Raw genomic sequence first — 11,594 nt, 5'->3', positions numbered from 1 at the left:
AAGATTCTTACCTTTATCACCATCTCAAAGGTAAAGACACCTGTAAATATATAATCCAGGTACTTGAGAGCCTGAAAACAGAAAGAGCAGTTCAAAAGTTAAAAGGCGCCGGAGTAAATTGAATCCAAAGAAAAATACATTATAACAATGGCCTTTATATACCGCTTCACAGTGCTTTACAGCCCACTCTAAGTGGTTTACAGAGTCAGCCTCTTGCCCCCAACCATCTGGGTCCTCATTTTACTCACCTCGGAAGGGACGGAAGGCTGAGAACTTTGAGCCGCTCAGGATCAAACTACTGGCAGTGGGCAGAATCAGCCTGCAATATTGCATTCTAACCACTCTGCCACCATAGCTCCTAACGCAACATCCAATTAGCTACAACAATAGCAATAGACTTATATACCGCTTCGTAGTGCTTCCCAGCCCTCTCTAACTCTGCCGACTGCCACCAGTTAGATCCTGACCCGCTCAAGGTTGACTGAGCCTTCCACCTTTCTGAGGTTGAGGACCTGGATTGTTGAGGGGGGGGGCAAATATGTTGACTCTGTAAACTGCTTAGCGAGGGCGGTAAGGCACTGTGAAGCGGTATAGAAGTCTATTGCTGTTGCCGTCGCTGATTGGATGCTGAATCAGGGGCCGTTGTGGCGCAGTGGTTAGAATGCAGTATTGCAGGCTGACTCTGCCCACTGCCAGCAGTTCGATCCTGACCGGCTCAAGGTTGACACAGTGTCAAGGCTGCTTCACTTAATAACCAAGAAAGAAACCACTCAACTCCATTTTGCAGAATTAAGAGTATTTTTACTGATTATAAATAAATAGAAGCTAAGCAAAGCTGGATCTGAGCAAAAGTGCGCGAAAGCATTTGATATCAATACATGATTCATTCCCCTCCCCTTGGTAACCCCAGTCCATAGTCCAATCCAATATCTCCACAGATGTCAGGTGGGAGACATCTTCAAAAATCATCATCAGGTTGGTATGCCGGACAGTTGGCCTTGGCGGGAAACTCCCCTCCTTGCCACATGAGCAATAGATGGTGAGAACCACTCCCAATTAACAGTCCTCCTGTACAGATTATTTCCCACACCCAAATACCGTGGCCCCCTCCCCATTTCAATGGCAGCCGAAAAGCAAGCAGCAAAACAGAGGCTGACACATGGCCTTCCATCCCTCCGAGGTCGATAAAACGAGGACTCAGATTGTACCCAGTATGCTAACACTATAAGCCACAGGGTTGTAAAGCACTATGAAGTGGTATATAAGTCTAACTAATAGCGATTGCTATTGGTGCCCACTGGTGCTTGGTCGGAGATTCTAGACAGAAGCCAGTTTTGGAAAACAATTATTTGTAAGAATGGAAGAGCTCAAGAGGCATCCCTTTCTTCTAGGAAATTGTGATATGCATTGAAGAGGAATTACATCCCTTTTGGGTGGCCTGGTTGCCTTGGCAACAGGAATCAGTTCCATCTCCATCCCACACTCAAGCAGCAAAAACTGCAAGTCGAATGCCTGATAACAGGAACCCAAGAAACATGCAGAAGGCGGCAAGGCTGAGAGCCATGGTGGTGCAGTGGTTAGAATGCAGCATTGCAGGCTAATTCTGCTGACTCCCGATTGCCAGAGGTTCGGCAGTTTGATGCTGACCGGCTCAAGGTTGACTCAGCCTTCCATCTTTCCGAGCTTGATAAAACGAGGACCCAGGTTGCTGGGGGCAAGAGGCTGACTCTGTAAACCACTTAGAGCCGAGGTGGCGCAGTGGTTAAATGCAGCACTGCAGGCTACTTCAGCTGACTGCAGTTCTGCAGTTCGGCGGTTCAAATCTCACCGGCTCAGGGTTGACTCAGCCTTCCATCCTTCCGAGGTGGGTGAAATGAGGACCCGGATTGTTGTTGGGGGCGATATGCTGACTCTGTAAACCGCTTAGAGAGGGCTGAAAGCCCTATGAAGCGGTATATAAGTCTAACTGCTATTGCTATTGCTATTAGAGAGGGCTGTAAAGCACTATGAAGCTATATATAAGTGCTATTGCTATTGCTCTTCCTTTTCTCCTTCCTTCCTTCCTTCCTTCCTTCCTGCCTGCCTGCCTGCCTGCCTGCCTGCCTTCCTGCCTGCACAGTGGTTAGAATGCAGTGTTGCAAGCTAACACTGCCCACTGTCAGAAGTTAGATACTGACCAACTCAAGGTTGACTCAGCCTTCCATCCTTCTGAAGTCAGTCAAATGGGGACCCATTTTATTGGGGGCAATAAGATGACTCTGTAAACCACTTAGAGAGGGCTGTAAAGTACTGTGAAGCGGTATATAAGTCTAAGGGATATTGCTATTGCTATTGCTATTCTATTCTAAATTTCTATTCCATTCCATTCTACCTTACCCTACCCTACCCTAAGCAATATGCTGACTCTGTAAACCACAGAGAGTGTAGAAAGTGGTATATAAGTCTAAGGGCTATTGCTATTGCTATTGCGATTCTATTCTATTCTAAATTTCTATTCCATTCTATTCCATTCTATTCCATTCTATTCCATTCCGTTCTACCCTACCCTACCCTAAGCAATATGCTGACTCTGTAAACCACAGAGAGTGTAGAAAGTGGTATATAAGTCTAAGGGCTATTGCTATTGCTATTCTATTCTAAATTTCTATTCCATTCTATTCCATTCCATTCTACCCTACCCTACCCTAAGCAATATGCTGACTCTGTAAACCACAGAGAGTGTAGAAAGTGGTATATAAGTCTAAGGGCTATTGCTATTGCTATGCTATTCCATTCTATTCCATTCCGTTCTACCCTACCCTACCCTAAGCAATATGCTGACTCTGTAAACCACAGAGAGTGTAGAAAGTGGTATATAAGTCTAAGGGCTATTGCTATTGCTATTCTATTCTAAATTTCTATTCCATTCTATTCCATTCCGTTCTACCCTACCCTACCCTAAGCAATATGCTGACTCTGTAAACCACAGAGAGTGTAGAAAGTGGTATACAAGTCTAAGGGCTATTGCTATCTTCAGCTCCACCCCAATGAAGAGACCTTCCTCTAGAGTTGGACAGCTTCCCGCAACTCATCCCGCAACTCTCAACTCTCACCTCATTTCTGGGCGACTCCGCTTGAACAGGGTCCTCGGCGGCCAGGGCGATGCTGCTGAGCGCGATAACGAAGAGGATGACCATCTCGAAGTAACGCATGTTGACAATGTAGTGACAGAGGCACCGGATCCTGCAGAGGAGCCAAACAGAGGAGTGAGAGAGGAAAGGCCCCACCGCACAAGGCCCGCATCAAAGCGACCATGTTGGCTATTGGAAAGTTGATACCACATTGCTATTTTGCAGACATCATTGCAACGTGAAAGGCTGGGGGTCAACATCTGGGTTGCTGGGTTAACTACGAGGCTCTAGTACAGCCTCCAGTGTGATAGAGATGCTTCTGCAGCAACATTGAAATTGTTGTATATTCCTTCCCTGACAAACCAATTCAGCCTGCACTCAACAAGGGCGTAGTCAGGAATCTGATGAGTTTGGTGATTGTTTGAAAGTACATTATGTTGAGAACTCAGCAGGCCTTCTATCTATCTATCTATCTATCTATCTATCTATCTATCTATCTATCTATCTATCTATCTATCTATCTATCTATCTGTGTCTGTCTGTCTGTCTGTCTGTCTATCTATCTATCTATCTGTGTCTGTCTGTCTGTCTGTCTGTCTGTCTGTCTATCTATCTATCTATCTATCTGTGTCTGTCTGTCTGTCTGTCTATCTATCTATCTATCTATCTATCTATCTATCTATCTATCTATCTATCTATCTATCTCTGTATCTATCTCTACAATGTAACATCTGTCTGTCTGTCTGTCTGTCTGTCTGTCTGTCTGTCTATCTATCTATCTATCTATCTATCTATCTATCTATCTATCTATCTCTGTATCTCGCTACAATGTAACATCTATCTATCATCTATCTATCTATCTATCTCTGTATCTCACTACAATGTAACATCTATCTATCATGTATCTATCATGTATGTATGTATGTATGTATATCTATCTATCTATCTATCTATCTATCTATCTATCTATCTATCTATCTATCTATCTATCTATCTATCTATCTATCTATCTCTGTATCTATCTCTACAATGTAACATCTGTCTGTCTGTCTGTCTGTCTGTCTGTCTGTCTGTCTGTCTGTCTGTCTATCTATCTATCTATCTATCTATCTATCTATCTATCTATCTATCTATCTATCTATCTATCTCTGTATCTCACTACAATGTAACATCTATCTATCATGTATCTATCATGTATCTATCTATCTATCTATCTATCTATCTATCTATCTATCTATCTATCTATCTATCTCAATCATCTACAACTATCTCTATTTCTCTAGTTACAATGTATCCTCTCTCTGTGTCTCTGTGTCTCTCTCTCTCTCTGTCTCTCTCTCTGTCTCTCTCTCTCTCTCTCTGAGCCTTACACTGTGTTTGGGGGTCTTCCAATGTAAGTGAGCAGGGCTTCCTCTCCTTCTACCTACCAAGCCCCTCCTAAATCCCTGCTTATCAAGGGGTGACTTACGGGTTGGTTGGGCTTAAGACGAACATGGAGCTGTAGGGAAGGATCGGCTTGGGTGGACTGTTGGCCATCTCATCTTCAGCATCCATGTCCTTCTTCTCTTCCATTTTGGCTTCAAATTCAACGTTGTTCACTAAAGGGTTGACAAAGATAACACTACATCTCAAAATGAGAGCTTCTGAATAGGGTTGGAGCATAGTATTTTGTTGCTGTGGCCAAGAACAAACTAGCCACTTCTATTTTGTGAATAAAACCCGAACAAATTGGTCGTTTCTTCTAGGTATTTGTCCTTGACGGAAACAAGACTTATATATTGCTTCATGGTGCTTTCACAACCCTCTCTAAGCAGTTTACAGAGTCAGCCTCTTGCCCCCAACAATCTGGGTCCTCATTTGACCCACCTCAGAAGGATGGAAGGCCGAGTCAACCTTGAGCCGGTCAGGTTTGAACTGCTGACAGTCGGCACAATTAGCCTGCTATACTGCATTCTAAGCACTGTTCTACCAAGGCTCCTAACACCAATACCACTAGCACTTAGACTTACATACTACTTCCTACTGCTTTTAAAGCCCTCTCTAAGCAGTTTACAGAGTCAGCATATTTTCCCCAAACAATCTGGGTCCTCATTTGAGGACGGAAGGCTGAGTCAACCTTGAACCTGGTGAGATTTGAACTGCCAAATTGCAGGCAGGCAGCAGAAGTAGCCTGCAGTACCGCAGTCTGACCACTGAGCCACCGCAGCTCATAAATTCTGGGCTCAAAGGAGCTTCTGATGTTCGAAACACTCACTTGGTATGACGGAAGCCTCCCCGGGGGGAGCGGTGACGGTGACGGGAATGTTCACAGGGGCAGCTTTGTCCAAAGAGGGTTGACCCATACGCGTGACGTTCTTCTGGTTGTCCGCATCTTCCGGCTGCTCCGGCACCCTCTGCAGGCAGGTGCTGGGCAAGGTGTGCAAAGGGACCACAGTCACACTGATGCCTGCCTCGGTGTCACACTGTCCTTCTCTGCAGAGCAAGAACAAAGTTAAGGAATGATCCCATTTCTTCCATCCCAATGTTTTGGCTCACTGGCTTTCGACGGCATCCTTATGTTCTGAGCCAGGCTTCCTTAGAAGGCAAGAAGCTAAGTTTTCGTCCCAAGAAAACCTCTTTTATTTACACGGCTGTGAATTCCTTTAATTCACAGTCAGCAAGAGTTTTGCTCGGACGTGCGGTGAGGTTTATGGCTGGTGAGGCACTGACACAGGGGTTTCGATTTTTTTTAGACTTGTGGACTTCAACTCCCAGAATTCCACAGCCAGGAATGCTCAGTTCCTATTTAAAGCGACAGCATTTGTTTTTCTCCTTTGCGAAAAAGTTTTCCTTCATTCTTTTTCTTCTCAGACTAGATGAGGCACCTCGTTCTCCTGGCTCCTCCTGTAGAGGGCACTTTTTTAGAGGCTTTTTAAAACAGTTAAGCACTAAGCAGAGTCATCCACTGTGACTCTGGCAGCAACTAGCTCAGCCTTTTTCCTTTTACATTTTTTTTCCTTTTCATGATGACAGTGGTGAGGCTCTGCCTCCCCTGCCTCCCCTGACTGCACATCCCTGCTTTTTTTTTAAATATATTTTTATTCTTTTTAAACAAAACAACCCATACAAAACAAAGCAAGAGAAGAAAAAAGAACAATTTTCCTCCATTTCATCAAGCATGTAGTTTGGTTACAAGTTTCTGTGCATCGATTTTTAAATTTAGGATTAACATCACTGGTTTACATGAAACGTAACTGAATGTTTCACTGTCATTGAGCATTATGTGTTCAGATTACCATTAATATTCTTTCATTTGTAACAATCCTTATTTCCTTGAGTTCATAATTATCTATCAAATAAACAATGCGTCCTTAAAGTATTATAGTATCACCTATCTCTAAGGAGGAAAAGCGAAGATTGAAACAAAGAATTCCCATTGGTTTATAATATACATTCATATTTTCAATTGACCATAATGTCACCAATCATCCAGAATTCCAAGAATAGTTTCCCATTATTAATTATTAATCCATATAGTGGTTAAGTATTTCAATTCATAGCAATAGCAATAGAGGTTAGACTTATATACCGCTTTGTAGGGCTTTCAGCCCTCTCTAAGCGGTTTACAGAGTCAGCATATCTCCCCCACAGTCTGGGTCCTCATTTCACCCACCTCGGAAGGATGGAAGGCTGAGTCAACCTTGAGCCGGTGAGATTAGAACCGCTGAACTGCAGATAACAGTCAGCTGAAGTGGCCTGCAGTACTGCACCCTAACCACTGCGCCACCTCAGCTCTTCTTAATCATGTATATATCAATTGTTCCTTACATCATCATTGATCCGTTTAATATACAAAGAGCTTTCTAATATAAAATGGTCACTACATACAATTATACCAAAGTATTTAAATCATCCCACTCTTACATATTAAAATCATTATTGTCCTTTATATATCATATAAGTAGTACTCTATATCGTAACAGAAAAAATAAAAAAAGAAGGAAGCCTGGGTGAGGACAACCAGTCCCTATCTAGCCAACTCACCTTGGCTGAACGTTCTTGAGATCTTTTTTCCCCAACTCCCCTTCTTTCTCTCCGTTCTCCTTGTCCACCGACTCGTAGGTGGAGAGAGCCTTGTGCCGTATCTTGTGCCGTCTGTGGGGCTCTTCGCCCCCCTCCCCTTTGGAGCCAGGGTCCCCTTCTCGGTTGCCCGGCCTTGACCCTCCTCGGTGACGGGAACGTCGTTCCGTCTTGGTCCCGTTGACCGTTCCGTTGCCTTCTTTGACTTGTCGCTCAACCGGATGCCGATGGCCGCGGTGGCGGCGATGTTCCCTCTCAGCACCTTCTTCGACGGATCCCCGGCGGTGGTGATGCCTGCCGCCCTCCTGGCTTCTGTTGCGTTCGCTCTTCCCTTCTTTCCCACCCGCTTCGCCCACCTCTTTGCTACGACTCCGGTGCGGCCGGTGGCGTTCCTCCTTGTTGTTACCGCCAGCCAGTTCCCCGTTCTCTTCCTTGACGGCATTGCTTTTTTCCGTGTCTCCTGTTTTCTCCTTCTCACGATGGCGGTGGTGTTTCCTCAGAACCTCGTTGTTCTCAGGCGACGGGGCCTTCACCTGGTCCGAAGCCTCCTGACCCTCCGTGGGGCTCACGTCGTTGCCGTTGCCTCCGTGGCCTTCGCTCCTCGGCTCGACCACCAGAGGTCGGTCCATGTGAGTCTTCATATCCGGGCGGATGTGGAGGTTGGTGGCGTAGCGGACTCTGTCCTCCGGGTCCATCTCGTTGTACAAGGCTTCACAACTAGTGCGGAAGTTGTACACGCGGAGCTGGCTGGTCCTCTGTTCCCACACGGATTTGGATTTGATGGAATTCTGCTGTTTGCTACAGAAGAGAGAGGCAGAGAGGAATGTGGGAAGGGGAAGAGAAGAGTGGAAAGGGGAGGGAAGGGATTAGAGTTGGGAGACGGTACCTTTGCATTTGACAAAGCCAACGACGTGACTTTCATCTGGGACTTCCGGTCTCTCAAAGCTGAGAGAAAATGTGACCTGTGGAGATTCTCAGTCCTCCAGGCCGTGGTTGTGTCAAAGGTGCTTTTTTTTCTCCAAACGACAACTGGACTTTGTTTTCGAGTGGTACAGTGGCCTAGAGGTGGTGCTCTCGCCTCACAATAGGGAGGCTGTGAGTTCGATCCTGGGTAGAGGCTGATATTTCTCTCTCTCTGGGCACAATGAGAATATATCTGCTGAACAAAACTCCGCCCTGGCAACAGGGAAGGGCATCTGGCCACGAAACACTCTGCTAGCTCCATTCAGTTGCCCAGAGTCTACCCCGCAGGGGTTTATGGGGTCATTAAAAGATGATGAACTGGACTTTGTTTTTCCTTAAAGACGTTTCACTCCTCATTCGAGAAGCTTCCTCGGTTCTTCTAATTAAAGAGGCTTCTTGGATGAGAAGCAAAACGTCTTCAAGTAAAAAACAAAGTCCGGTTGCCTTTATGAAAAAAGCACCTTTGGGACATTGGCCATAACCACGACAAGATACACCGAAAGAGATGAATCTAATAGGAAAGGAAAAGCCCGAACTTTCCTCAAGCGGATCTGTACTGTAAAAGGAGAATATATGTCACTTAAGGATGACATGAGGGGTCCTTGGTGCTCTCTGAGCTTGGTTGTTTCCTCGTAGTTGTTTCTTGACCCAACTACGTAACATCATCAGTGCTGACAAGGATCAAAAGCCCCCCCAGATCTGTACAGAATATCCCACTTTTGAGGATTAAAACATGCCTAGCATCCAGGATTTAATGTAACTTCATGGTCCAATTTCCCAGCTGCAGGAAGGTAAAGTTTCCCCTCGCACATATGTGCCAGTCGTTCCCGACTCTAGGGGGCGATGCTCATCTCAGTTTCAAAGCCGAAGAGCCAGCGCTGTCCGAAGACGTCTCTGTGGTCATTTGGCTGGCATGACAAAATGTCAAAGACACACAAAACACTGTTCCCTTCCCACCAAAGGCGGTCCCTATTTCTTCTACTTGCATTTTTACGTGCTTTCGAACTGCTAGGTTGGCAGAAGCTGGGACAAGACACAGGAGCTCACTCCGTTATGCGGAGCTAGGGATTCGAACTGCCGGACTGCCGACCTTTCTGATCGATAAGCTCAGCGTCTTAGCCACCGAGCCACCACATCCAATTTCCCAGTTGCAAAAAACCTTCCTCTAACACCTCTCTTCTTTGATGGAGATTTTTTGGGGGGTTAACCCTGGGAATAAATCTCCCAGCAATTGAAGCATCTACTCTCTCTACACTCTTCAATCATCAGAAAAATATATAAAGTGGGAACAAGCTTTAGAAGTGAAAATAAATTCTACTCCTAATGGAGATTTGAAGAAAAGTGACATTATTTTCTCCGAGGATAGCATATCGGCTTTCCTGCTTTCTATCTCATGCTCAGTGGCATCGTACTTTCTGCCCCATAAGAACAGCTGGAAACTGTGTTTCCCAAAACAGTTATTTCAGCTACAGCTGGACCAGAAAAAAGATTTCCCCAACCCTCCACTGCTTTCTGACTGCTGAAAGCCTGAATAAAGGAGATATTTTTATAGTCACTTTTCAAGGGCAAGACTCCTCACGCAATATAACCCCATTCCCGAAAAGGTCCTTGGAAAAGTTATTTTGTGCTTAAAAATTTAAAAAGGAAGACATCAAGGAATGGCAATAAAATTTGACTTTAGCAATAGCAATAGCACTTAGCACTTAGACTTATATACTGCTTTAGAGTGCTTTTACAGCCCTCACTAAGTGGTTTACAGAGTCAGCCTCTTGCTCCCAAATAATCAGGGTCCTCATTTTACAGACCATGAAAGGATGGAAGGATGAGTCAACCTTGAGCCTGGTGGGATTCGAACTGCCAAATACCGGCAGTCAGCAGAAGTAGCCTGCAATACTGCATTCTAACCACTGCGCCACCACAGCTCCTAATGCAACATCCAATTAGCTACAATAGCAATATAGTTATATATCGCTTCATAGTGCTTTTACAGCCCTCTCTAAGTGGTTTTACAGAGTCAGCCTCTTGCCCCCAACAATCTGAATCCTCTTTTTACCTGACTTGGCAGGATGGAAGGCTGAGTCAACCTTGACCCTGGTGGGATTTGAACTGCTGAACTGCAGCTAGCAGTCAGCTGAAGTAGCCTGCAGTGCTGCACTCTAACCACTGCGCCATCGAGGCTCTTACCAGAAAGATAGATGTTAAAAATCTAAGCAAGTCTTACTCTAAGGAATCTGTGGCATAGCATGATGAATTTCTAATCACCATTATGAAATAAACCCCTTTATGGTAAAAGAAAAAAAATGGGTATGTTAAACTTGATAAAACCTGACTCTTAGCAACGCAGAGGTAATTAAATTAATGAAATGATGGGAAGTCTGAACGCCAGGCTCCTCTCATCAATTTTTCAATGAGTTAACTAAATTTTATTCTGAGTAATGGGGACGTAACAATGATTTCTCTTGCACTAGGAAATAAACGCAAGGGAATTTTCCTGAGACTGGCATCCAGGAGGAGAGAAGGGGTATTTTCTCTGTAAAAGAATGACAGAATAACAGAGTGGGAAGGGACCTTGGAGGTCTTCTAGTCCAACTCCCTGCTCAGGCAGGAAATCCAACACCACCCTATACCATTTCAATGGTCCAATCTCTTCTTAAAAGCCTCCAATGTTGGAGCACCGACAGATTCTGGAGGCAAGCTGTTCCACTGATAAATATCAGGAAATTTCTCTTTATTTCTAGGTTGCTTCTCTCCTTGATTAGTTTCCACCCGTTGCTTCTTGTCCTGCCCTCAGGTGCTTTGGAGGATAGCTTGACTCCCTCTTCTTGGGGGCAACCCCTGAGATATCAAAACCCTGCTATCATGTCTCTCCCATTCCTTCATTTCATTAAACTGGATCTACCCAATTCCCACAGCAGATCTTCATCATCCTTTTCTTCTTGAAACCTGCAAGATTCATGCACTTAGATGTGCTAGCTTACCCTGGACCTAGAACCCCAGAAGGAAAACCATTGGTCACTCCATCACCGATAGGAGGGTGGGACTCAAACACGTTGAACTGAGTGGGAAAACCCCTCGGCAGCATCCTCATAAAGGTAAAGGTTCCCCTCACACGTATGTGCTAGTCGTTCCCGACTCTAGGGGGCGGTGCTCATCTCCGTTTCGAAGCGGGCCACAAAAGAATAGATCCTTTCTTATCATCGCAGGTTGGCGGAGGGGGAAATACGAGGTGGGAAAATAGCTATTCCGTGGGGGGGTGGCAAAGCGTAGAACCAACCTTTTCATCACTAATCACGAAGAGCCATAAAGGAAGGAGGCGAAAGGGAAGAGGCAGGGGCAGAGGGAACATGCAAGGGCATGGATGTGGAGCCGGGGTGGGGGAGGGGAGGAGAAGAACATGAGAAGTACAAAGTCACACGTGGGGAAACGCTTGGAAGCAGCTCACAAAATGTTTGCAGGGACATG

The 11,594-nt window shown here is 45.2% G+C and overlaps 1 protein-coding gene across 1 annotated transcript in view; it reads right to left on the bottom strand.

Moving 5' to 3' along the window:
• CACNA1B (calcium voltage-gated channel subunit alpha1 B) overlaps window positions 1-11,594 on the bottom strand; it is a 186,691-nt gene that overhangs the window by 80,770 nt on the left and 94,327 nt on the right. The window contains exons 20-24 of the mRNA XM_032232823.1: window positions 7,134-7,967; window positions 5,365-5,582; window positions 4,579-4,708; window positions 3,093-3,222; window positions 12-71 (exon numbers count right to left, since the gene is read on the bottom strand). Of these exons, the coding sequence (XP_032088714.1) occupies window positions 12-71; window positions 3,093-3,222; window positions 4,579-4,708; window positions 5,365-5,582; window positions 7,134-7,967 (1,372 nt within the window). The remainder of the gene's footprint in view (window positions 1-11; window positions 72-3,092; window positions 3,223-4,578; window positions 4,709-5,364; window positions 5,583-7,133; window positions 7,968-11,594) is intronic.

This window comes from Thamnophis elegans, chromosome 16, assembly GCF_009769535.1.
Source record: "Thamnophis elegans isolate rThaEle1 chromosome 16, rThaEle1.pri, whole genome shotgun sequence".
In the NCBI taxonomy this organism is placed as follows: Eukaryota; Metazoa; Chordata; class Lepidosauria; order Squamata; family Colubridae; genus Thamnophis; species Thamnophis elegans.
This window is presented reverse-complemented; position numbering and strand designations above follow the sequence as displayed.